The sequence below is a fragment of the Heterodontus francisci genome, chromosome 8, assembly GCF_036365525.1.
Source record: "Heterodontus francisci isolate sHetFra1 chromosome 8, sHetFra1.hap1, whole genome shotgun sequence".
NCBI lineage: Eukaryota > Metazoa > Chordata > Chondrichthyes > Heterodontiformes > Heterodontidae > Heterodontus > Heterodontus francisci.
The window spans coordinates 88,427,871-88,455,665 of record NC_090378.1 but is presented as its reverse complement, the minus strand read 5'-3'; the positions used below and the strand labels follow the sequence as shown (position 1 = coordinate 88,455,665).

Here is a 27,795-nt window from a genome sequence, read left to right as displayed (position 1 = left end):
CAATTTGTGTGTTGTGTGTGTAAGTTGGAGCGTGTTTTATTATTATACTTAGGTTGATTTAAGTACAATAACATTTAACCTCTGACTTGAGAAAATCTGTCCGATTGGTTCTTTTTATGATCACAGCGTGTAAACTCACTGACTTGGCAAGTATATCGATTTAGAAAAAAAATAAACCTGCAGTCAAACAAGGAGGGAAAAGAGGGGAGCCCTTCAACTCCTCCTCACCTGATTGTAATAGCTTAGTTTGTTCCCACTAACGTTCAAATATTCTGTAAGGTGAGTAACTTTTAATTGCACTCCTAAGATAAAAGGGACAGTGGCAACATGGATACAAAAATGAGTGACAGGAAACAGAGAGTAGTGGTTAATGGATGTTTTTCAGGCTGGAAAAATGTTTGTAGTGGAGTTCCCCAGGGGTCAGTGTTGGGACCCTTGCTCTTCCTGATATATATTAATGGCCTAGACCTTGTGGTACAGGGCACAATTTCAGAATTTGAGAATGATATGAAACTTGGAAGCATTATGAACTGTCAGGAAGATAGTGTGGAACTTCAAAAGGACATAGGCAAGATGGTGGAACGGGTGGACAAGTGGCAAATGAAGTTCAATGCGGAAAAGCGTGAAGTGATTCATTTTGGAAGAACATTGAGAGACAATATATAGTAAAGGATACAACTCTAAGAGATGCAGGCGCAGATGGACCTGGGTGCATATGTGCGTAAGTCATTGAAGGTGGCAGGACAGGTTGGGAGCGCATTTAATAAAACATACAACATCCTAGGCTTTATTAATAGGGCATAGAGTACAAAAGCAAGGAGGTTTGTTAAACTTGTATAAAACACTGGTTTGGCCTCAACTGGATTGTTGCATCCAGTTCTGGGTGCCACATTTAAGGAAAGATGTGAAGGCATTGGAGGTAGTGCAGAAAGGATTCTTGAGAATGGTTCCAGGGATGAGGAACTGCATTTACAAAAATAGATTGGAGAAGTTGGGACTGTTTTCCTTGGAGAAGGGCAAGCAGAGGGGAGATTTGATAGAGGTATTCAAAAGCATGCGGGGTCTGGACAGAGTAGATAGGAAAAACTGTTCCCACTCGTGAAAGGATCAAAAATGAGAGGGCACAAATTTGAGGTAATTGACAAAAAAAAGCAATGGTGACATGAGAAAAAACTTTTTCACGCAGCAAATGGTTAGGATCTGGAATGCACTGCCTGAGAGTGTGATGGAGGCAGGTTCAATGGACACATGCAAAAGGGAATTAAATAGTTATCTGAAAAGGAAGAATACACACGGTTATGGGAAAAAGACAGAGGCATGCCTTGGGTGAATTGCTCACTGGGACAGCCAGCGTAAACACTATCAGCAAGAAGCAGCGCCCGCTGCCACGCCCCCTCCCGGGGAATGCTGGGAGGGTTCAGCCAATGGCGACGCGGGTACGACTGGAAAGGAGCGCGCGGATCATGCACTGACATCAGCACGCGCGAGCTCCCGAGCCCGGCCGCACGCGCAGACACAGACAGGGTGGCCAGAGAAGAAACAACAGCGACGCCGTCGTCACCACCACCCTCTTCAGCGAAGGCTGCAACTTTCTGGTAAGGACATGGAGCTCGTGGATAAGGCTGCGGGTAGGGAACTGGGGCGGGCAACTGTCATCGTCTACGATCACGGTGCTTTTCCCCCGTCCCTCCGGCCTAAGTTTTAACTGACCGCTTCGCCTCCTCCAACCCGCAGAGGAAACATTTCCTCTGAATTAGGGCTGAAGCGGCCCAGCCAGTTCCTGGCCACAGCATCGAACTCGCTCTTGGCCCCGGCTCCACTCTTTCTGTCTGCACCGTAACCAACGCGCGCTACTTGGAGACAGCGCTCACCCGAGGAGCAACCGAACCTGCTGGCAGCTCGATCCTGCCTCTCTTGTCCCCCTATTGGTTGTGTACAGTGTCTGCCAAATAAAGGCCGCTTTTCGATTGGCTGGCGAACGCGTCAGTTGCTGGACAGGCCGCTGCCTTCCAGCAGCAAGTTGTTCTGATTCAAAGGACAAAGTTGTCACGGGGATAATTTGGAGCTGTGAAATGAGCAGCTTCTCAGATGGTGGGAATTTTTGTTTTTCTCTCCCCTGTAATTTTATTTTGTCGTTCACCAAAGTCTGGTTTAAGTAAGCTGTCACGTTGTATATTTTGTGCTTACGAGGTTAAGTTCAGCTTTTATGGCGAATAAGCTGTTCACATTTGTGAAAGTATAATTGTAAGCACTGTTTACAGTGGAAAAATGTCTGAAACTTAGGCTGCTGGATTAAGTGATGGGAATCTTCTGAAATATTTGCCCAAACGCCCATAGAGCCATTCCTTTTGAAAACACTTCTACACGCAAAGGGTGTTTGAAGTTTGGAACTCTCTTCTGCAAACGGTAATTGATGCGAGATCAATTGGTAATTGTAAAACTGAGATTAGTAGATTTTTGTTAAGGGATATGGGGCAAAGGCAGGTATATGGAGTTAGGTTGCAGATCAGCCATGATCTCATTGAATCGCATAATAGACTTGAGAGGCTAAATGGCCTACTTGTGTTCCTATATTTCTTGATTTAAATGTGCATGTATGTATCCACATTCACATTTTGAGCACTTTGTTGATATGGTCAACATGACGATATGGCATAACCATTTAAGAAAAGTAGTTGTCATTTCTTGAAAAAAGCCAATTGGAGCCAATTACTATCTGTATGCTGCTTCTGAAGGAACATGAAAAGCCTTACAGATAATTTCTGATTTAAAAAAAAATGTTTACTTTGTGACTAATACTGGAGATTGTAATTACTCCAGTGGAATAAATTAGCTCTACGTTTCCTGCTTATAGTTTGGAGGGAGGGGTGTGGGGTGGGGGGAGTGTTCCTCAACTGGCTGAAAAAGCCAGTGATAATTTGTGACACTCTCAGCATGTACAGGAGTATCTTCCAGAATTTGTTTGAGCAGTTTGTTTTTTACGCCACCTCTTCAAATATTGCCAAACTATGTTTTCATGCATCTCCGTAGTCTAATGCTGTGTAATATTTTTTCAAGTTTGTCTTCGGACTTGTCCTTGATCTTTAAGTATTGTTTGTGAATTCTGTCTTTTTTAAAAAGTGTATTCTTAAATTCCATTATTAAACTGTTTTGCTTTGTGACCTTGCATTGATGCACCTTTTGAAATTTGAACACTTTTCTAGTCATTTCAACGATTGTAATTGGATGTTTTAATGGGCAATGTATAGATTTCATTAACATCTTATGAACTGAATGTGCAAGGCATTATTGATATTTTCCTACCATTTCAGAAATTTATACTCACCCACTACTATATTTGAAGTAGGTCTGCCAGAAACAGGTTAAGTTTGCAATACAATCCATTCATCTGTGATATTTTTGTAGACCTGTGTTAACGTGTAACATGAATACTGCACATTTTCCTTTTAAAGATCATTCCAGATATTGATCACTCTTTGCATTAAGATATGCTTCCTAACAGCAATCTTGAGCTTACCTTTCACTGCTTTGTACCTGTATCCTGAAGTCATGGTTTAATTTGGAATAGAGCTCAAGATAAATATTTCCACTTCTGAGTATATTATAAACCTCTAAGTTATCCTTTTTAATTGCTTGTTTTCAAGGCTGGAGATTCTTGTTTGAAGCTTTCCTTGTAATTCAGTCTTCTGATATGTATCATTTGTTTCCCTTGAACTCGCAGCCTATGAGTGTGGTGGAAGCTATGAGGGGAGTCGGTGGCGTAGTGGTATTGCTGGACTAGTAACCCAGAGACCCAGGGTATTGATTTGGTGACAGGTTCAAATCCCACCACAGCAGAAGGTGGAATTTGAATTTTAATTAATAAATCTGGAATTAAAAGCTAGTCTAATGATGGGCCATGAAACAATTGTCGATTGTTGTAAAAACCCATCTGGTTCACTAATTCCCTTTAGGGAAGGAAATCTGCTGTCCTCACCTGGTCTGGCCGACATGTGACTCCAGCCCCACAGCAATGTGGTTAACTCTTAGATGCCCTCTGAAATGGCCCAGCAAGCCACTTAGTTGTACCTAACTGCTACGAAGTCAATAAAAAGGAATGAAACCAGATGGACCACCCAGCATCGACCAAAGCACCGGAAATGACAACGTCAAACCCAGCCCAGTCGACCCTGCAAAGTCCTCCTTACTAACATCTGGGAGCTTGTGCCCAAATTGGGAGAGCTGTCCCACAGACTAGTCAAGCAACAGCCTGACATAGTCATACTCACGGAATCATACCTTACAGACAATGCCCCAGACACTGCCATCACTATCCCTGGGTATGTCCTGTCCCACTGGCAGGACAGATCCAGCAGAGGTGGTGGGACAGTGGTGGACAGTAGGGAGGGAGTTTCCCTGGGAGTCCACAACATCGACTCTGGACCCCATGAAGTCTCATGGCATCAGGTCAGACATGAGCAAGGTAACCTCCTACTTATTACCACCTACCGCCCTCGCTCAGCTGATGAGTCAATACTCCTCCATGTTGAACACCACTTGGAGGAAGCACTGAGGGTGGCAAGGGCACAAAATGTATTCTGGGTGGGGGACTTCAATGTCCATCACCAAGAGTGGCTCGGTACTAAAGGACATAGCTGCTAGACTGGGTCTGCGGCAGGTGGTGGGGGAACCAACACAAGGGAAAAACATACTTGACCTTGTCCTCACCAGTTTGCCTGCCGCAGATGCCTCTGTCCATGACTGTATTGGTAGGAGTGACCAACGCACAGTCCTTGTGGAGAGGAAGTCCCGCCTTCACATTGAGGATACTGTCCATCATGTGATGTGGCACTATCACCATGTGAAATGGGATAGATTTCGAACCGATCTAGCAATACAAAACTGGGCATCCATGAGGCGCTGTGGGGCAGCAGCAGAATTGTACTCCATCACAATCTGTAACCTCGTGGCCTGGCATATCCCCCACTCTACCATTACCATCAAGCCAGGATACCAGCCCTGGTTCAATGAAGAATGCAGGAGGGCATGCCAGGAGCAGCACCAGGCATATCTCAAAATGAGGTGTCAACCTGGTGAAGCGACAACCTGGGACTAGTTGTATGCCAAACTGCGTAAGCAGCATGCAATAGACAGAGCTAAGCGATCCCATAACCAACGGACCAGATCTAAGCTCTGTAGTCCTACCAGATCCAGCCGTGGTGGACAATTAAACAACAAACTGGAGGAGGTGGCTCCACAAATATCCCCATCCTCAATGATGGGGATGACCAGCACATCAGTGCGAAAGATAAGAAGCTTTTGTAACAATCTTCAGCCAGAAGTGCCGTGTTGATGATACATCTCGGTCCCCTCCTGAAGTCTCCAGCATTACAGATGTCAGGCTTCAGCTAATTCGATTCACTCCGCGTGATATCAAGAAACGACTGAAGGCACTGGATACTGCATAGGCTATGGGTTCTGACAATATTCCGGCAATAGTACTGAAGACCTGTGATCCAGAACTTGCCGCATCCCTAGCCAAGCTGTTCCAGTGTAGCTCCAACACTGGCATCTATCCGGCAATGTGGAAAATCACCCAGGTATGTCCTGTACACAAAAAGCAGGACAAGTCCAACCTGGCTAATTACCACTCCATCAGTCTACTCTCAATCATCATCAACAGTGCCGTCAAGCAGCACTTGCTTAGCAATAACCTACTCGATTATACCCAGTTTGAATTCCGACAGGGTCACCCAGCACCTGACCTCATTACAGCCTTGGTTCAAACATGGACAAAAGAGCTGAACTCGGTGAGGTGAGAGTGACTGCCCTTGACATCAAGGCAGCATTTGACCGAGTATGGCATCCAGGAGCTCTAGTAAAACTGTAGTCAGTGGGGAAACAGTGGGAAAACTCTCTGCTGGATGGAGTCATACCTAGTGCAAAGGAAGATGCTGTGATTGTTGGAGTATCTATCAACATCCTGGGGATTACCATTGAGCAGAAACTTAAACTGGAGTAGCCATATAAATACCGTGGCGACAAGAGCAGGTCAGAAGCTAGGAATCTTGCGGCGAGTAACTCAACTCCCGAATCCCCAAAGCCTGTCCACCATCTACAAGGCACAAGTCAGGAGTGTGATGGAATATTCTCCACTTGCCTGGATGGGTGCAGCTCCAACAACACTCATGAAGCTCGACACCATCCAGGACGAAGCAGCCCGCTTGATTCGCACACCATCCACAAACATTCATTCCCTCCACCACTGACGCACAGTGGCAGCAGTGTGTACCATCTACAAGATGCACTGCAGCAACGCACCAAGGCTCCTTAGACAGCACCTTCCAAACCAGTGACCTCTACCACCTCAAAGGAGAAGGCCAGCAGATGCATGGGAACATCACCACCTGCAAGTTCCCGTCCAAGTCGCGCACCATCCTGACTTGGAACTATATCGCCATACCTTCACTGTCGCTGGGTCAAAATCCTGGAACACCCTTCGTAACAGCACTGTGGGTGTGCCTACCTCACATGAACTGCAGTTAAGAAGGCAGCTCACCACCACCTTCTCAAGGGCAATTAGGGATGGGCAATAAACGCTGGCACAGTCAGTGACGCCCACATCCCATAAATGAATTAACAAAAAATGCTTGAGACGATCAATGATTTGAAAAGGAAGTTGGATAGGCACTTGAGGGAAATAAACTTGCAGGGCTCTAGGATAGACTGGGGGAATGCAACAACTGAATATCTCTACGGAGCCTGTTTCCTACAGTTTCAACATAATGGCCTCAGACCTGTACTCTCCTGATTTGTCGACATCACTCAGTATTGTGAAACAAAAGCAAAATACTGCAGATGCTGGAAGTCTGAAATAAAAACAGAAAATGCCAGAAATACTCAGCAGGTCAGGCTGTGTCTGTGGAGAGAGAAAGAGAGTTGATGGCTCAATTTTATGGTGGTAATGACGGTGAAGCTGTCAGGGTTCACCGTCATTACACCAGTGAAAGTGCCAGCAATTTTAAGTGTGCGAAAATGACAAAGTTGCGATGGGCCATTCTCTGTTACTCCAGAGGATTTTCTCTAGCTCTGTGACAACATTAAAAGGGCAAGGATGGTACTGGTGTGAAATTTGCCCACTTATAACAGATTTTTCTTGCCACAACATTTTAGGGCTGGTGTTTCTAAACGGAAAGAATTTCCTCTGTTAGTTCACAAAATATTTAATGAGTGCATTGGTACTGGAAGGATGATTTCAACTGTCAAAATAGCTGTGGGAACAATTCTGAATATTTATCTGCCTTTTTAAATTAAATTTATAACTTTTTAACATTCTATTCAAATTTCTTGAAAATTCTACTTATGTGCATATGATAGGTGCTGCAGCAACTTAGTTTTGATAGTTTCTGTGGGCATAGTGCCATCACGCTGCTGCTGACCTGAAAATCCAGGCCAAATTTTCATCAGAACTGGAAAAAAGTTAGAGATATAACAGGTTTTAAGTAAGTACAGAGGCAGGGACAGCCTTTCTGCCTTCCACCCTATCACAGACCACCTCTATTGTTCTATTCCTGCTGCCTTTTCCCTGCCCCTGTACTGGCTTAAAATTTGCTACATCTCTATTTCTTTCCAGTTCTGATGAAAGGTCATTGACCTGAAATGTTAACTGTGTTTCTCTGTCCACAGATGGCTGCCTGACCTGAGTATTTCCAGTATTTTCTGTTTTTATTTTGCTCCGTGTTCTGCTTGATTTGTTGGTTGCAGGTCTGCAGGAATAGGACATGGTCAGTGGTGAGTCTGCCATCATTCTCTGAACTCTTTCAGCCTATCCCCTAACTATTTCAGTATCATTCTATTTAGATATATCTTGCACTTTTCTTTCAAAGTGTAAGTTTGTGCACTTATTGGTATTAATTTCATCTGCCACAGTTTTTCTATTTGCATATATTGCCTCAGTCCTTTTTTAGATTTTTGCCAGCTTCAGTCGACAGTAGTGCTTGCTCCCTCCCACAATTTGTTTGCAAACTTGACTTTCCAATGTCTTTCTGAATCCAGGTTGGTAATCTAGATTAGAAACACTAGGGGCTCTCCCAGTGATTCCTGGGACACGTGATCCAATCCATCTAGCTTGATGTCATTGCATTTACTCGTGCTTGCCCTCTGTCAGCCAATTCCTTATCTATATCCAAATTTTACATAGAATATTTACTGCCTTAAACGTGTATAGCAGCCTTCTTTGTGGAACGTTATCAAAGGCTTTTTGAAGGTCAAGATATACATCATAGGGTTTCCAATATTCACTTGAAATGTCACTTCCTCAAAATTAAGGAGGTTGGTCAGATATAATTTGGGCCTTCGAAAATCATTTTGGCTGCCACTTACTATGTTAATTTCAGATGAGTAACCTTGAATTTATTTCTAATCCGTTCTATTACTGGGGTATTTTGCCTGTACTGATGTAAGACTGAATGGTCTGTTTTTAACCAGATGTGTTATCCGTTTTGCCAAATTGGCACCACTTCGGTTTGTTTCCAGTCCAGTGGGATCACGCTTATTTTTTTATTGCTTCCTTCATGCTTGTCAGCACCAAGTAGATTTCATTCTTGTTCTCACTTGATATCGTTGGGTGTCAAATGCCTGTTTCTTAGGAATTATTGGTTTTGAATCCATTAGTTGAGTGAAATCAAAATTATCAAGTTTAGTTGTCGAACTTGCTGATTGCCATGCTTCTAGAATCTTCTCCAGAACATAGTTTCAGGGAGCACTCATTTAGTAAGTTTAATTAGTTCATCTTCTGTTTTAGCCCTAGTTGCATTCTTTAGGAACCTCATTTCCTCTTTGAGAATTTTTTTGGTATAATAACACTGGAATAATTTCTGTTGTTTGGTTTCTGCAGCTGTACTCCTTGTTTTCTTGCACTTTTTTTTTAGAGACTCTGGTATTTTATTAGTTGGTTTTAGAAATCAGATCTGCATGAAATTTTGATAAATATATGCAAAGGAGTTAGAAAATTGATAAAATACTAACCAAATAGCAAAGCTAGAAATGCTCATTTCTAACATAGATGCTGTTATTAAATGTATATTAATGTTTTTCAATACAGATACCTCTTCAGAAATTCCTCCAGAGTTGGATGTAAATCATGGATTAGGGTTACAAATACATACAATATGTACTAATGTCTATTGTGCTCACCAGTCGTACAGCATACATATGACAGCTGTTAGCGACTGCTGTAATATGGTAAATGTACTGATATATTACTGAAATAAGGTGAAGATTTCACTGATACTTTAAGCTGCATAGCTACATTTGTTGGTATTTGTCTCCAACTTTACAAAACTTGCTTTGGACTTAAGTAACTTCCCAAAACTGCTACGAACTAGTTTTAAAATATACTTCCTTTGCTCTATCTTCCATGGATTTTGATTAATGGCTCAAGATGTTTTTTTAAAATTTTACCTATCATCTTTCCAAAGCTTTTTTTTTGCTCTGTTCATTACACCGTTATGAAAAAAAACTGTTTATTTTTCTCAGATTTATAGTTTTTGCTAAAACTGTCCAATTGGTGCATTTGGTATCATTCTTGCCTTTGAGTGAGAATATTGTGTATTCAAGATGCATTAAAGATTTGAGAATGTAATCTTGGTTGTCATTTCAGTTTTGTTAGAAGAATGTGTTGCATTGTTGGAGGTATCGCCTTTTGGATGAAATCTTAAACCAAGCCTGTGACGTGGATGCTAAGATTGTGTGGTGCTATTCATAGAAGAGCAGGGAGTTCTCCTAGTGTCCTGGCCAGCATTCTTCCTTCAGCCAAAACAGATCATCTGGTCAGTTGTTGTTTGTGGGTGCTTGTCATGTACAAGTTAACTGCTATGCTTGATGACATGTCATTCCCCTTCCCTCCCTTCCTTTTTCCTTTCAAGCCATTGCCATAGCAGTGCACCAGGGAGGTTCTCATTATTGAGCCTGAGAGCCAGCAGTTGATTTGGTAGTCAGTTTGCCACAAGAGCAGGAAATCTTGAATGCTCAAGGCCTACAGAAAAGTGATCAACTGTGGGATTGAAGCAGAACTCCAGCTTCAGTTCCCAAAGAGAGGTCCAGGCCTATGTGGAGGTAAATGTCTTGCAGGCATTTGTAACACTAAATTACTAATTTTAAAGGGAGCGTTTGTGATTTTTGTTTGAGTTTTTTAAATATTCTAATACTGTTATAATTTTTCCAAGTATCAGTCAAGCAAGGTTGATATGGAAATATTGTGGCATGTGTGGCAATATTGAGTTATGCTGCCAGCTTTGCATTGGAACAAACTTGTATTTAAATAATCCCTTAACTGTGGCCTTACCAATACTGGTTAAATTCATCATTACGTTTTTATGCTTGTACACGGTGTCCTTTATTTAGAAAAAAACTCAAATTCCTTTGGCCTTTTGTATAACTTAATCTATTTATGCTCACCTTCAGGGAATTATGTATTTTAATTTGGCGGCTCCTGTTCAGTCTCGCTTTTCAGTGTCTTTCCATTACATTTATACTCCCATTGCTTATTTTTCCCATGCTATAACAATGATTACACTTCAGAAGTAATTAATTTGTCTTGAAGTGCTTTTGGATGCCCTGAAGTCATGATACAAAGGCAAGGATTTTCTCTTTCTTCCAAAATGTATTACTTCACACTTATCCCACATTAAATTACATCTGCCATCTGTCTGCCTATTCAGCTAATCTGTCTACGTCTTCCTAAAATCATCTTTAGTCATCTTTGCTGTTTGGTAAACATGTATGTTGTCAGCAAATTCAGAGACTCCCTGTTTTCCATAACCACGTGCAAATCATATTTATGTACAAGTTGACAACAGCACAGACTCCTGAGTGTACACCACTTTTAACTTCTTCCGTCTAAGCAGCCTCTATCTCTAGTTCCTGTTTGCCAACTACCTTTCTATCGACGCTGCTGCATTTCCCCCATGCTACCTGAATTTTCCTAACAAGCTACCGTCTGAAAATCTGTGTACATGCTATTTCATTCCCTTTAGGCATTGAATTGATCATTTGGATTCGAAGAATCTGCATACAACTGAGTCAATCCTCTTTTGGGCTTGAACATGTCCATGGAATTTAACTCTCTTTCAGATGTGTTTTATGTCTGTACATTGTAATTCACAAAAGGGATTCAGCATAGCAACTTTGTGGGGTTGGATTTTCAACTTCACTGCCTGAGACAAAAATTGGGTAGATGGATCACATGTTGATCCCAACTGATTTTCCTTCCATTAAGATCAAGGAAAAGAAAATCTCGTGGGTTTTGTGAGGGCTTTTCAATGCTTTCTGCCAGATTTTCCTTCTAGGCATTACTGGGGTGATACTTAACAGCTGCATGGTAAAGCTGAAAATGCAAACATGCATGAACAGTCGTACTTCTCTCCCAACCCTGACCCATTTGGCACATGAGTCTGAATGAGGAAAAATTAAATGACCTAATTCAGATATGCTGAGTATTCGAGATGACTTTGCTATTCACCTCAATAATTAGTTAAAATGAAATGTTGGTGCTGATAATTCTGATGTACCAGATTGTTATAGTTTTGTAGTGTTCCAGCTGTCCTAAAATAAGTTGGATCTCTGATTTTTTGCATTCAATTTTTGTAATGTATAATTTTTATGCCATTTTGCATTTCTAGTAAATTGACTTTTTACCAGTGCTTTCGATTGCCTCTTCATTGTTTAAAAGTGAAAATTGGCATTAAATGTACACTGCAAAATGAAAGTCTTTATAATAGAAGCATTGTATGTAAATGCTAATTAACCTGCCCAATATGTCTGGAGGAACAATCAGTAACACACCACCACCAATAATGTAAGAAACTAAAATATCCCTGTTGCATTGGTGCTTAGCATTTAAGATTATTTTATTTATATTAGGTTTTAGAAATATTGTTCAAATAAACATCAATTCTCAATTTTTCTTCTGCTTTCTTAGTCTTATCAATTAAATCAGAAAGTTGAAAGCCCTAAGTCCATTGACATACAATAAGCCATAGTGAAGGCTAGTGGCTTCTACTTTTTGTAGGAAAACGCACATAATTGAAAGAGCACAGTGCTCAGAACATTGGTACATAGCCTAGAGTTCCACATAATAGAAACAGAATTTGACTTTTCCAGCCACTGTGTAAATGAGTGGCTCTGGCTATAGTGAGTGATCCTACGTAGGGTACCAAGAACTCATTAAAACAGAAGGTTGAAGCTTAGTTTTTGAAATAGCTTGAGGATATGTGTTCCAGCACTGGACCATTCTTTAAAGCCATTGGTGCTACAGGATGAGCTGCTGTTTTATCTGTTTTCAATGATGAGAAAAGTAAGCTTCTTAATAGATTAATAGATGGTTATGATTAGCACTGTGTTTTTACTGCAATAGCAAGGAACTTATTGATCAGTGTAAGACACCTATTCAGTCATAAAATACTGTTCAAGTTGTAAAGACCTGATAACTTCCATGTGGTCCAAAAGTAATAATACAATTGTTTGAAAACTGCATGCTTTTGCCAAGTTTTAACACGAGGCTCCAGTAGTTCAGATTTTTATTTACCTTGTTTAATTTTGTACAGTAGCTAATATCTTAAAATAAAAAAGGTTATGATTCAACATAACCATTTTAAAAACCCCATTATACTCCGCTTCATTCAATTGCAAAACCTTTTAATTGTTTTAGCTCAGAGTTATTGCTGTGAAGTAATGAGAATCCCGTACAGCAACTGGTAATGAGAAAAACAGCTGATCCAAATCAGATTACACTTGTATATTCCAATGCGTTCCTTCATGTCCAATGTGGAATCATTGCCTTGCAGTTTTACATGCTGTTGATATCAAAAATGTAAAAAATGCAAACTTCTGCAGATTTGCTGTTGACTTCTGAAATTTTGCCCATCTACCAACACAAGATTCAGGTAGAAATTTATTTTCAGTTGTTCTTTCTTTTCTACACACCACGTTATTGTGTTGTGCATTTGTAGGCAGCTTAAAATGTATCTGTTCTTAAAAATGTTTAATAATTACAAGGATGTACTTATCAAGGGTTTAGGGTACTGAGGTTCTATTTTAAACACTCTTTTTGGTCCACGTAGAATGTGTCTTGTTTATTGTATCCTAATTAGCATATCGTCTCAACTCATTCCATCTTTGCTGCCTCCGGCGAATCCTTGGCATCAGGTGACCGGACCGTATCTCCAACGCAGAAGTCCTCGAGGCGGCCAACATCCCCAGCGTCTACACCCTACTGAGCCAGCGGCGCTTGAGATGGCTGGGCCATGTGAGCCGCACGGAAGATGGCAGGAGCCCCAGGGATGCATTGTACAGCGAGCTTGTCACTGGTATCAGACCCACCGGCCGTCCATGTTTCCGCTTTAAAGACGTCTGCAAACGCGACATGAAGTCGTGGGAGTCAGTTGCCAATGATCGCCAGAGCTGGCGGACAGCCATAAATGCGGGGCCTAAAGAATGACAAGTTGAAGAGAGTTAGTAGTTGGCAGGAAAAAAGACAGAAGAGCAAGGGGAGAGCCAACTGTGTAACAGCACTGACAACCAATTTTATCTGCAGCACCTGTGGAAGAGTATATCACTCTAGAATTGGCCTTTATAGCCATTCCAGGTGCTGCACCACAAACCACTGACCACCTCCTAGGCGCTTACCCATTGTCTCGCGAGACAAGGAGGCCAAAGAAGAGAAGAAGAATTAACATATATTACCATCTATCTATTCAATGTAAGGGAAAACTGGTTTGCCAGCCACAATACTCTGTTGAGGACTTACAATTCTAACCAGTTTACTTAAACATTGTACCTTTCTTTTGGGCCTCCTTATCTCGAGAGACAATGGATACGCGCCTGGAGGTGGTCAGTGGTTTGTGAAGCAGCGCCTGGAGTGGCTATAAAGGCCAATTCTGGAGTGACAGGCTCTTCCACAGGTGCTGCAGAGAAATTTGTTTGTTGGGGCTGTTGCACAGTTGGCTCTCCCCTTGCGCCTCTGTCTTTTTTCCTGCCAACTACTAAGTCTCTTCGACTCGCCACAATTTAGCCCTGTCTTTATGGCTGCCCGCCAGCTCTGGCGAATGCTGGCAACTGACTCCCACGACTTGTGATCAATGTCACACGATTTCATGTCGCGTTTGCAGACGTCTTTATAACGGAGACATGGACGGCCGGTGGGTCTGATACCAGTGGCGAGCTCGCTGTACAATGTGTCTTTGGGGATCCTGCCATCTTCCATGCGGCTCACATGGCCAAGCCATCTCAAGCGCCGCTGACTCAGTAGTGTGTATAAGCTGGGGATGTTGGCCGCTTCAAGGACTTCTGTGTTGGAGATATAGTCCTGCCACCTGATGCCAAGTATTCTCCGAAGGCAGCGAAGATGGAATGAATTGAGACGTCGCTCTTGGCTGGCATACGTTGTCCAGGCCTCGCTGCCGTAGAGCAAGGTACTGAGGACACAGGCCTGATACACTCGGACTTTTGTGTTCCGTGTCAGTGCGCCATTTTCCCACACTCTCTTGGCCAGTCTGAACATAGCAGTGGAAGCCTTACCCATGCGCTTGTTGATTTCTGCATCTAGAGACAGGTTACTGGTGATAGTTGAGCCTAGGTAGGTGAACTCTTGAACCACTTCCAGAGCGTGGTCGCCAATATTGATGGATGGAGCATTTCTGACATCCTGCCCCATGATGTTCGTTTTCTTGAGGCTGATGGTTAGGCCAAATTCATTGCAGGCAGACGCAAACCTGTCGATGAGACTCTGCAGGCATTCTTCAGTGTGAGATGTTAAAGCAGCATCGTCAGCAAAGAGGAGTTCTCTGATGAGGACTTTCCGTACTTTGGACTTCGCTCTTAGACGGGCAAGGTTGAACAACCTGCCCCCTGATCTTGTGTGGAGGAAAATTCCTTCTTCAGAGGATTTGAACGCATGTGAAAGCAGCAGGGAGAAGAAAATCCCAAAAATTGTGGGTGCGAGAACACAGCCCTGTTTCACACCACTCAGGATAGGAAAGGGCTCTGATGAGGAGCCACCATGTTGAATTGTGCCTTTCATATTGTCATGGAATGAGGTGATGATACTTAGTAGCTTTGGTGGACATCCGATCTTTTCTAGTAGTCTGAAGAGACCACGTCTGCTGACGAGGTCAAAGGCTTTGGTGAGATCAATGAAAGCAATGTAGAGGGGCATCTGTTGTTCACGGCATTTCTCCTGTATCTGACGAAGGGAGAACAGCATGTCAATAGTCGATCTCTCTGCACGAAAGCCATACTGTGCCTCAGGGTAGACGCGCTCGGCCAGCTTCTGGAGCCTGTTCAGAGCGACTCGAGCAAAGACTTTCCCCACTATGCTGAGCAGGGAGATTCCACGGTAGTTGTTGCAGTCACCGCGGTCACCTTTGTTTTTATAGAGGGTGATGATGTTGGCATCGCGCATGTCCTGGGGTACTGCTCCCTCGTCCCAGCACAGGCATAGCAGTTCATGTAGTGCTGAGAGTATAGCCGGCTTGGCACTCTTGATTATTTCAGGGGTAATGCTGTCCTTCCCAGGGGCTTTTCCGCTGGCTAGGGAATCAATGGCGTCACTGAGTTCCGATTTGGTTGGCTGTATGTCCAGCTCATCCATGACTGGTAGAGGCTGGGCTGCATTGAGGGCAGTCTCAGTGACACCATTCTCCCTGGAGTACAGTTCTAGGTAGTGCTCAACCCAGCGGTCCATCTGTTTGCGTTGGTCAGTGATTATGTCCCCCGATTTAGATTTGAGGGGGGTGATCTTCTTGATGGTTGGCCCAAGAGCTCTCTTCATGCCATCATACATTCCTCTGATGTTTCCGGTGTCTGAGGCCAGCTGAATATGACTGCATAGGTGTTGCCAGTAGTCGTTTGCGCAACGCCTAGCTGTTCTTTGTGCAGTACTTCTGGCTGCTTTAAGTGCTGCGGATGTTAAATCGCTGGGGGCTTTCTTGTAGTTCAACAGTGCAATGCGCTTAGCGGCTATGACAGGTTCCAGCTCTTCATTATGAGATTGAAACCAGTCTGCATTTCTCTTCGCACTTTTGCCGTAGGTGGTCAAAGCTGACTCATAGATGGCGTCTCTGATGTGGGCCCACTTGGTCTCAGCATCCCCTGTGGGAGTGTTTTGAAGGGCTGTTACAAGTGAATTTAGAAATTTTTGTAACAGCTGTGGGTGAGAAATTCTGCTCGTGTTGATGCGCGGGTGGCCCTTCTGCTTGGAATGATGCAACTTCTTTGGTCTGAGTCTAACCTTGCTGCACACCAGGGAGTGGTCGGTGTCGCAGTCCGCACTGTGGAAGCTGCGTGTGATTTGAACACTGTTTAAGGCGGCTCGCCTTGTGACAATGAGGTCTAGCTGGTGCCAACGACGTGATCTTGGGTGCCTCCATGAAACCTGGTGACAGGGTTTAGTGTGAAAGAACGAGTTGGTGATGCAGAGGTTATGATAGGTACACAACTCAAGCAGTCTCTGCCCGTTCTCATTCATCCTTCCAACGCCATAGCGCCCAAGGCAGGAGGGCCATGAGTCATGGTCGGCCCCAACCCTGGCATTAAAGTCCCCCAGCAGGAATAGGTGTTCGGTGTTGGGGATGCTGCTAATGATGTTATGGAGTTGTTCATAGAACTGGTCTTTAGCTTCAGGTGCGGAACAGAGTGTTGGAGCATAGATGCTGAGTAGGTGTACTGGACCAGAGGTGGTGAGCAGTCGGATGGACAGTATGCGTTCCGAGCCATTTGAGGGAGGCTCTATCATGCTGAGCAAGGAGTTTGTAAACATTGTACCATTTGAACCAGATTTGGGGTCTACTGGTTTTGGAAAACAGTTATCACTTTAGTGTCATTGCAAGTAAACCTGTTGGCTAAAGCATTTTAATATGGCAGCATTATTGTATATTCAACAGCATAGTGATTTGATTGTTTTTGTAATACTCACCTGGTTATTACACATGGCATTTTTTCCCAAATCATTGAGCAGTAGCTACGGCACATGATGAAGAACATTGGTACAGGGACATGCACATGTTAAGTGATGACAAAAGAAGGATTCATTTTCCTAGGTTTTTAGTTCTTTTTGAGTACATGATATGTGATCTTGAAGCTCTTTGGTGAAAAATTTGTGTGGTGAGAATAGGGAGGTATTGGATTCATCAGTGAGAATTAGTAAATCACTTCAATTATAAAGTGACTTGTAATTCACTTGTGGAAATAAGTACATGTCTTGTTTGGCATGACACATCCACTATATTGCAAGAAGTGTGGTCTGGAAAGTAATGTTTGTCAGAAATCCTGCTTTTTTTTCTATCACTACACAATGCACATACAAATGTTTTCAACATTCAGCTGTCACAGCGCAACAACTCAATAAGGTACGGTATGTTCATGCTGCGGAATGGAACACATTCTACTTTTGGCACCCTGTGCTGACATCAAGCACTTCTGTGTCAGGTACTGTGGGAAGATATCTGGTAAAGCGCGCTCTCCTCCAAACAATACACAAATCTAAAACTGGAGAAAGACCCCTTGCTGCATGCGTGAGACATTTCCATTTCTCAAACCAGCAGTTTTCACGTCTGTGGTGTTCTGGTCCTTGATTTTTTGATCGTACAAGATCGAGACTGCTTTATGCAGCACTCAGTGCTCATGATTTCAACCAGGAAGCTAAAAGTGTATTAAAATCTAATACCTATGCAAAACATGCATTAAAATTCAGAGCTGGTGCTACCCATTGATTTTGTCATAATTGTTAAAATTGTGTGGGTTGCTGAAAAGATATAATAGTGTGGGAAAAGCACTAAGCTCCACTGGCTGCAGCATTATGGATCCAGCTGAAGCAGAGCTTTCCACAGTGATATTATGCAGTGGAGTAGCATGCAGGGAAAAAAAGTATGTCTCATTTGGGGAGCTATTGATAATACTTGTTTTTTTGTCTGTCCGGACCGTTTTGATTAGTTGGTGGGTTGATTTGAGGGGTGGAACCTGGCGCGCATGGCGCACGTGTGGCTGCCAACAGTCAGTGGTGGTGACAAAAACAGTGCCATGATATACCTAATGGCATCTCTAATTACAAGGATGTACTTATCAAGGGTTTAGGATGCTGAGGTTCTATTTTAAACACTCTTTTTAGTCCACGTAGAATATGTCTTGTTTATTGTATCCTAATTATCTCTGGACAAGGGTTGTCCAAACTTTTTGCATGGGGTGGGGTCAGGGGGGCACATGACAATTTTTGTCTTAAGTAGGGGACCAGTGAGAGAATTTTGGAAAGATAAAGACAGTAAAAATTTATCTTGCTACTAATCAAAACATCAACAAATGTGTATCTTTACGAAGAAGCTTGAATTGAGCAAACTAATTTATTGACCTACTTTCTCCTCACTATGTAGGACACTGATTTAGTGAGATATCTGGCATTTTTTGCTTGCACAGGTAGTCAATGTTTGCCCGCACACTTGTAGCGATGCGGAGTATTCCAGATAGAAAATCATCTGTCAGGAGTGATCTTGATCCCTTTCGCTGTCTCTGTCTCTCTCTCGTTCGTCTCCCTCTCTCTTTCCCCCTCCCCCCCATTCATTCTCTCTCTGCCCCCCCCCCCCCCCGCTTGCTCCTTCTCTCTCTGCGCCTCCCTCTGGTGCCCGGGCTCTCCCTGACCCCCCTATTTTTGCTTGCATAAGTATTGAAACTCTGGCCGCACACTTGGGTGGCGATGCGGAGTATTCCGAATAGGTGTCCATCTGTCAGGAGTGATCTCTCTTTTTTTTCCCCCCTCCACCCCCTGTCCATCTGTCTGTCTCTTTTTTCCCCCCCCCCCCATCCATCTGTCACACTCTCTTTCCCCCCCAATCTGTCTGTCTGTCTCTCTCTAACCTCCCACCTGTCTGTGTCCCCTGTTCCATCCGCTCCCCAAGTTCTCCACCCACCGGCCTTGCCATTAATGTGCTTAATAGTGGCAGGCTGTGAATGCAGCCTTTCCACAGGGCACAGCCATGTGGGAGCCGGGTCCTGATAAACCTGTCGCTGCCCACCAAGCTGCCTGACATTCTGGCAGCGTTGGGTTTGACCTCTGAGCAGCTACTGTACCTGGCGCTTGAATCTAAAGTGGAGGCAAGTTTGAAATTTCGATTCAAGGAAAGGGCGGAAACCAGAAAGCAAGGAGGAGTAATGGCTGGGTATAGTTTACATCTGTGGATTCTGGCCCCTGGGATGTATGTTGCACAACCCTAGTCAATATCCTGTCAAGAGTTTATGGCATAACATCGCTCATCTCCACCCATGGTTCAGCTGAATCCCTCATCCATGTCTTTGTTACCTCTAGATGTGATTATTACAATGCTCTATGAGCCAGCCTCCTGTCTTCCATCTTCCATAAACTTTAACTCCTCCAAACTCTGCTATTCATATCCCAACTCGCACCAATTCCTGTTCACTCGTCACTCTGTGCTCTTTGATCTACTTTGGCTACCAGGCCATCAACGGCTCAATTTTAAAATTAGCATCTTTATTTCAAAAGCACTCTTGGGTGCTACTCTCCTTTGCCAAAACTGCTCACTATTCCAGGGTCATCCAGGAATGCCAAAGTAATACCCAACTTCTTTTCTCTACGGCAAACCGGCCTCCTAAACCTCTGTCCCTTGCCTCTCCACCCTCACCTGCAACAAGTGCAAGGAGCTCACTGACTTCTTTGCAATTCGCATCTTTCTTTCGTTTTTCTCCTATCTCCCATCATTCCCTCTCCAAGCTCATCTTTTCAATGAGACCCACCTCCTGCTCCCTCAATCCTATTCCCACCAAATTGCTGACTATCCACCTTCCCGGCTCCAATGTTGGCTGATATTGTTCATAGTTTTCTCTCATCAGGTACTATACCCCTCCCCTCCATATCTGCTGTCACCAGGCCCTCTTCAGAAAATCAACCCTTGACCCTTCCAACTGACCTTCCTTTCCTCTCCAAAGTCTTAAAACTGGCTGCCGCTTCCCAAATCTGTGCCATCTTTCCTGGAACTGAATCCCTCCTTCAGGTTTCTGCTGCTGCCAAAGTACTGAAATGGCTCTTTTCAAAGTCACAAATAACATCTCATATGACTGTGACAGTGGTAATCTGTTCCACCTTGTCCTTCTCGACCTGTCTGCAGCCTTTGACACGGTTGACCACATCATCGTCCTCCAACGTGTCTCCTTTGACATCTGGTTGGGTGGGACTGCATTTGCCTGGTTCCATTGTTAGCTGTTTGGTCATATCCAGAGAGTCACCTGCAGTGGTTTATCTCCCACTCCTGCAGTGTTACCTCTGATGGCCTTCGAGGATCTGTCCTTGGCCCCTCCTATTTCTCATCTACATGCTGCCCCTCAGCGACATCATCTGACAACACAATGTCAAGTTCTTCTGCATGTACACTGACAACACCCAGCTCTACTTACCAAAACCTCTCTTGACTCCTCCACTGTCTCTGAATTGTCAGACTACTTGTCTGACATCCAGTACAGGATGAGTATCAATTTCCTCCGACTGTTGTTATGAGATTGCTTCCGTTTCTTTTGTAAAATATGTTTTAAAGACCCTACAGTTGAATTTTGGATGTTGAGTCATTTGGAGATTGCTGAACTTTGTTTTAAAAAAACAAAGGAGTTGGGTAACAGAAGGTTGGCTAGTAAACAAGTCTTACTGGAAAGCATCTGATTTCAAGTAAAAATAGCAGGGGTTGTGCTTGTGCCTCTGAAAGGATGTTTGCAAAGGAATGACAAGCCAAGGTTTATGTATGTCACAAGACTTGTTTCTGGAAAAAGTTAGTTTCCATTTGAACTGTTTTTAAAAAAAAAAGCCAGTTGATGTTAGGCCTGAAAACAGAAGGAAGGAGTTGATTTGTGCCTGCTAGGAGAAGACAGCTGATATCTTTCTCTCTTTGAAGAATCCCTGCATCAAGTTTTACTATTTGCTCCTGTATTTGAAGCAACCTTTACTGTTGTATTGCTGCTATAAGACCTAAGAAGATCCTGTTGCTGTTTCTTGCTGTAAAGCCTAAATTGGAGCTTTCTGTATTGCAACTGTTGGAAGCCTGACCAGACTGGTCATCAACATCGCCTGGAAAGAAGTTCTGGGAAGGTTCCATTGACAGCCATCTATTCGCCTTTGGGACACCTCGCTAAAACAAAGGACTTGCATACCTTTTCGATCTGTATTTTTTTAATTCCTTCTATTTTTTTGTAACAGCTGTAAACAAAAATCCCTTTTTTCCTGGTTAACCTGTGTGTGCGGGCTAGGATAAATAAGGGGCTTTAATATTTCAATTCGCGTGTACCTTTACTTCCTTATTGGGAACGGATAATTACGTTTTTTTTTAAAGAAACCTGGTTGGTGTGCTTTATTTTGGGGGATAAGTAGAGTAAATGATTGTTTAGGTAAGTGGGAAAGTTTAAATTTATGTTGTGACCTGTGGTGAAGTGGGACTAAATTAACAGTGCACTCCTCTTGCCTTGGTTGTAACACTATATATTGGGAAGATGAAAGTCATTGCCTTCTGTTCTCACCACAAACTCCGTTCCTTAACCACTGACTACAGCCCTGTCCCTCGCAACCTTGGTGTTGTATTTGACCCTGAAATTAGCTTCTGACCATGTCTGTGCCATCAGCTCTGTAAAGTTGCCCAACTCCACCCCTGCCTCAGCTCATCTACTGCTGAAACCCTCATCATGCCTTTGTCACCTCCAGACTTTACTCGTCAAATGCATTCCTGGCCGGCCTCCCATCTTCCACCCTGCATAAACTTAAGCTCATTCAAAACTGTTCTACCCATATCCTAACTTGCACCAAGTCCTGCCTACCTATTCCCTCTATGCTCACTGACCTACATTGGCTCCTGGTTAAGCACCACTTCAGTTTTAAAATTCTCACTTTGTTTTCAAATCCCTTCATGGCCTCACCTGTCCCTATCTCTGTAATTTCCTGCAGCCCGACAATCCTCTCTGATTGCTGCGCTGCTTCCGCTTTGGCCTGTTAAGCATTCCCGATTTTAATTACTCTGTGTTCGGTGGCTGTGCCTTCAGCTGCTAAGGCTTTATGATCTGGACTTCCCTCCCTAAACCTCTGTCTCTGTACCAGTTTTCTCTCCTTTAAAGACACTTCTTAAACCAAGCATTTGGTCACATCTCCTAACAGCTCAATGTCAGATTTTGTTTGCAAATGGTCCCGTGAAGCAGCTTGGGACGTTTTACTACGTTAATCATGCTATATAAATACTAGTTGTTGTTGCTTCCCAAGTTGGTGTACATTTTGTTATTGTGTTGCATTAAAGATAAGGACAATATACTCCTTCAAAATGGGAGCTGAATTACAGCTGTGTCCAAGGTCAATGATTTCCTGCTTTCTGATTCAACTTCACCTGAAGCACACACTTGATTTTGTCTCTTTTTTGGGACCAGCTCAGCAAGATAAGCTGGTATGATATTAAAACAAGACAGTCTAACCTATTTCTTATCTGTCACATGTTCATTGTCACACCTTCTGATATGCAAACTTCTACTATGTGATCGGCTGAAATTTCACATTCATAAAACAGCAATAAATCTTAAATATACATTAGCTACCTGTTTAAATCAGCAGGTAGCAAGGGAGAATGAAAACCACCAATCACAATGTTCAAAAAAACTAGCAATCAAAAATGGACAAATAGCATCAATATCCATAAATTGGCCCAACTCTTGTTAGAAGTGTGGCAGTTGAATTTTGCATAGTAATGTTTAACCTTTGGCAGGGCCTTGAGTCTTCATTTTGGCTGTGCGGGTGTTGTCTGTGCTTCTGGTATGGTGGGCATGTTACATCCAGTGTCATTCCTACCTACCCCCCCCCCCCCCACCCACCTCCACAACCGCCCAACTGATTTTTGACGAAAAGCTGGTGTTCTTTGTTCTGTTTTCCGCTTTATCAACAATAATAGTAGCAACAATTGTTAAATACAGTTTAAAGTTGAATGTTGTAGGAAAAATACTGGCTCTGGTTTGAGAACAGGCATCACAGGCCAGGTACAGGCCAGAGTGGACAGTGGATGTTTTGTGGCAGTATCTATGGGCCCACTTCTTCCTCAGGACTCTCAGACTCCAGAAATCCCCCAAATTGAAGTCTGGGAATCTTGGTAGGGGGGGGGCGGGGGGGAGAGCTCTCTACTGGTTGGAGTCATACCTAGCACAAAGGAAGATGGTTGTGGTTGTTGTCGGCCAATCATCTCAGCCCCAGCGCATTGCTGCAGGAGTTCCTCAGGGTAGTGTCCTAGGCCCAACCATTTCTAGCTGCTTCTTCAGTGACCTTCCCTCCATCATAAGGTCAGAAATGGGGATGTTGGCTGATTGTACGATGTTCAGTACCATTTGTAACTCCTCAGATACTGAAGTAGTCCATGTCCATATGCAGCAAGACCTGCACAACATTCAGGCTTAGGCTGATAAGTGGCAAATAATATTTGCGCCACACAAGTGCCAGACAATGGCGATCTCCAACAAGAGAGAATCTAACCATCCCCCCCCCCCCCCCCTCAACCTTTTCATTCAAAAGCGTTACGATTGCTGAATTCCCCACTATCAACATCCTGGGGATTACCATTGACCAGAAACTGAACTGGACCAGCTACATAAATACTGTGGCTACAAGAGCAGGTGAGTAGCCCATCTCCTGACTCCGGAAAGCCTGTCCACCATCTACAAGGCACAAGTCAGGAGTGTGATGGAATACTCTCTGCCTGGATGAGTGTAGTTCCAACACCAGTCGGGAACATAACAGAAGAACTAGGAGCAGGAGTAGGCAATTCAGCCCCTTGAGCCTGCCCCGTCGTTCAATACGATCATGTCTGATCTCATCTCTGCCTCAAATCTACTTTCCTGCCCGTTCTCCATGACTTCAACCCATTGCTAATTAAAAATCTGTCTATCTTCTCAAATTTACTCAATGTTGTGGCATCCACCGCACTCTGGGGTAGTGAATTCCACAGACTCACGACCCTTTGAGAGAAGTAATTTCTCCTCATCTCTGTTTTAAATCTGCTACCCCTTATCCTAAAACTATGACCTGTTGTTCTACATTGCCCCACAAGAGGAAACATCCTCTCTCTGTCTACTTTGTCAGTCCCCTTAATCATCATATACCTCAATTAGATCTCCTCTCATTCTTCTAAACTCCAGAGAGTAAAGGCCTAAACTGCTCAAGCTCTCTTCAGAAGACAAACCCCTCATCTCTGGAATCAATCTAGTAAACCTCCTTTGAACTGCCTCCAATGCAACAACATCCCTCTTCAAGTAAGGGGACCAAAACTGTATGCAATATTCCAGGTGCAGTCTCACTAATGCCTTGTTCAATTGCAGCAATACATGTCAAAATTCCATTTGCCTTCCTTATCACCTGCTGTACTTGTACACTAGCTTTCTGGGATTCATGCACGAGGACACCCAGATCCCTCTGCACCGAAGCACTCTGAAGTTTCTCTCCATTTAGGTAATAATTGCCTTTCTATTCTTCCAACCAAAACGGATAACTCACACTTATCCACGTTAAACTCCATCTGCCAAATTTTGGCCCATTCACCTAACCTATCCATATCCATATCCATTTGTAAATTTCTTATTTCTTCATTGCAACTTACTATCCCACCTATTTTAGTGTCATCTGCAAATTTGGCTACAGTACCTTCTATCCTTGCATCCAAGTCATTAATATAGATTGTAAATAGTTGGGACCCAAGGACCGAACCCTGTGGCACCCCACTAGTTAGTTCTTGCCAACCAGAAAAAGACCCATTTACCTCAACTCTCTGTTTCCTGTTGGTTAGCCAATCCTCTATCCAAGCTAATAAATTGCCCCTAGCCCCATGTGATCTTGCCTTGTGTGTTAACCTTTTATGCAGCACCTTATCAAATGCCTTCTGGAAGTCCAGATATACTACATCTACAGGATCCCCATTATCCACTTTGCTTGTCACAGCTTCGAAGAACTCTAGCAAATTAGTCAAACATGACTTGCCCTTCATAAAACCATTCTGACTCTGATGGATTGCATTTTAACTTTCTAAATGTCCTGTTATTACTTCCTTAAGAATGGATTCTAACAATTTCCCAACGACAGATGTTAAACTAACTGGTCTGTAGTTTCCTACTTTCTGCCTCCCTCCCTTTTTGAAGAAGGGCATTATATTAGCTTTTTTCCAATCCACTGGGACCCTTCCCACATCCAGGGAATTTTGGAATATTATAACAAATGGATCCACTATCTCTGCTGCCTCTTCCTTTAAGACCAGAGGATGTAGGCCATCAGACCCTAGGGACTTGTCTACCTTCAATCCCAATAGTTTGCTCAGTACTTTTTCCCTAGTGGTGTTGATTTTTCTAAGTTCTTCCCTTTCTATAACCTCTGCGTTACCCGTTACTATTGGGATAGTACTAGTGTCCTCCGCTGTGAAAACTGAAGCAAAATACTGACTTAGTTTCTCCGCCATTTCTGTGTTCCCCTCTATTAACTCCCCAATCTCATCATCCAAGGAACCAACATTCACTTTAGCTAATCTCTTACCTTTTATATACTTATAGAAGCTTTTGCTATCCGTTTTTATATTTGGCGCTAGTTTTCTTTCACAATTTACCTTTCCTTTTTTACTTTTTAGGAACCCTTTGTTGATCTTTAAAAGTTTCCCAATCTTCCAGCCTGCCACTGGCCTTTGCAATATGGTATGCCGTAGTTTTTGTCTTTATGTTATCCTTAACTTCCTTGCTTAGCCATGGATGTTTTTTTCCCCTCTTAGAATCTTTCTTCCTCTCCGGAATATATTTTAGTTGGGACGAATTGAATATCTCCTTAAACACCTGCCACCGCTCATCAACTGTCCTACCTTTTAGTCTTCCTGCCCAGTCCACGAGGGCCAAATCTCATGCCTATGTAATTACCATTGTTCAACTCCAGAACGCGAGTGTGGGACTCCAGTTTCTCACCCTCAAACTGAATTTGAAATTCTTGCATGCTATGATCACTCTTCCCTAGAGGATCCTGAACTATGAGATCATTAATTAATCCCACCTCATTACACAATACCAAATCTAGAATAGCCAGCTCCCTGGTTGGCTCCACAACATATTGCTCCAAAAAACAATCTCTGATACATTTAGTGAACTTTTCCTTGAGGCTACCTCTGCCAATTTGATTAATCCAGTCTATATGCATATTAAAATCACCCGTGATTATTGCTGTACCTTTCTTACAAGCCCCCAGTATTTCCTGGTTTATACTGTGCACCACTGCGGAACGACTGTTTTGGGGATCTATAGATTACTCCCACCAGGGACTTCTTTCATTTGCTATTTCTTATTTCTACCCAGACTGATTCTACGCCTTGATCTCCAGTGCCTATATCGTTTCTCACTACAGCACTGATCTCTTCCTTTGCAAACAAAGCTACACCTGCTTTTCCTTCCTGCCTATCTATCCTTCTGAAATACTGAGTACCCTTGGATATTCAATTCCCAAACCTAGTTTCCCTGCAACCACACCTCAATAACTGTCACTAACTCATACCCATTTGTCTCTATTTGCGTTGTTAACTCATTTGTTTTATTCCAAATGCTTCATGCATTCAGATACAAAGCCTTTAAGTTTGTTCTATTATCAAATTTCCCTACTCTTGTACGATTCCTTAGTGCAATATGACGTTCACACGTTCTGTCCCTTCCTTTTATTTTCTGGTAACCATCAGCCTCATCACTAACCTGCACTCCTACCATCTCCTTTAACTTTGACTGCCTAATTTTCCATGCAACTGAACCTTCCTTCCCCCCCCCCCCCCTCCCCCACTATTTAGTTTAAAGCCCTATCTGCAGCCCTAGTTAAGCGATTCGTCAGGACTCTGGTCCCAGCATGATTCAGTGGAGCCTGTCCCATCGGAACAGCTCCCTCCTTCCCCAGTACTGGTGCCAGTGTCCCACGAATTCAGACCCATTTTTCCCCACACCAATCTTTGAGCCACGCATTTACCTCTTTAATCTTATTGACCCTGTGCCAATTAGCTCGTGGCTCAGGTAGTAATCCGAAGCTTATTACCTTTTTGGTTCTGCTTTTAAATTTAGCCCCGAGCTGGTCATATTCCCTCAGCAGAACCTCTATCCTCGTTCCACCTATATCGTTGGTACCTACGTGGACCACGACAACTGGATCTTTTCCAACCCACTCCAAGTTCCTCTGCAGCCCAGATGAGATATCCCGAACCCTGGCACCAGGTAGGCAACACAGCCTTCGGGACTCTTGATCCTGCCCACAGAGAACAGTGTCTATGCCCCTAACTATACTATCCCCGATTATGACTACATTTCTCTTTTCTCCACCCACTTGATTGGCTCCCTGTACCATGTTCCTATGGTCACTTTGCACATCCACCCTACAGTCCCTGCTCTCGTCCACACAGGGAGCAAGAATCTCGAACCTGTTGCACAAGGACAAGGGCTGAGTCTCCTGCAACACTAGCTCCTGGATCCCTCTACCTGCCTCACTCATAGTCACACCCTCCTGTCCCTGACCACTGGCCAAATTCAAGGTAGTTAATCTAAGGGGGTGACTGTCTCCTGAAACACTGTCCAGGTAACTCTTCCCCCTCCCTGATGTGTTGCAGTGTCCGAAGCTCAGACTTCAGCTCATCAAATCTGAGCCCGAGTTCCTCGAGTAGCCAACACTTGCTCCAGAGGCGGTCACAAGGAACCACAATGGGGTCCACCAGCTCCCACATCATGCAGGTACAACACATCGCCTGGCCCTGCGTCTCA

At 43.5% G+C, this 27,795-nt stretch overlaps 1 protein-coding gene across 2 annotated transcripts in view; it reads left to right on the top strand.

Moving 5' to 3' along the window:
• Positions 1–1,405: 1,405 nt before the first annotated feature.
• Positions 1,406–27,795, top strand: part of nek7 (NIMA-related kinase 7) — a 342,924-nt gene continuing 316,534 nt past the window's right edge. The window contains exon 1 of one of the 2 annotated variants that reach the window (XM_068037696.1): positions 1,406–1,595. Coding sequence is in view for 1 of the 2 variants with exons in the window: in XM_068037695.1 (XP_067893796.1) it covers positions 2,073–2,091 (19 nt within the window). In the remaining variant the exon portion in view is untranslated. Of the gene's footprint in view, positions 1,596–1,640; positions 2,092–27,795 lie in introns of those variants that run through there. The other variant, XM_068037695.1, reaches the window with a different exon arrangement.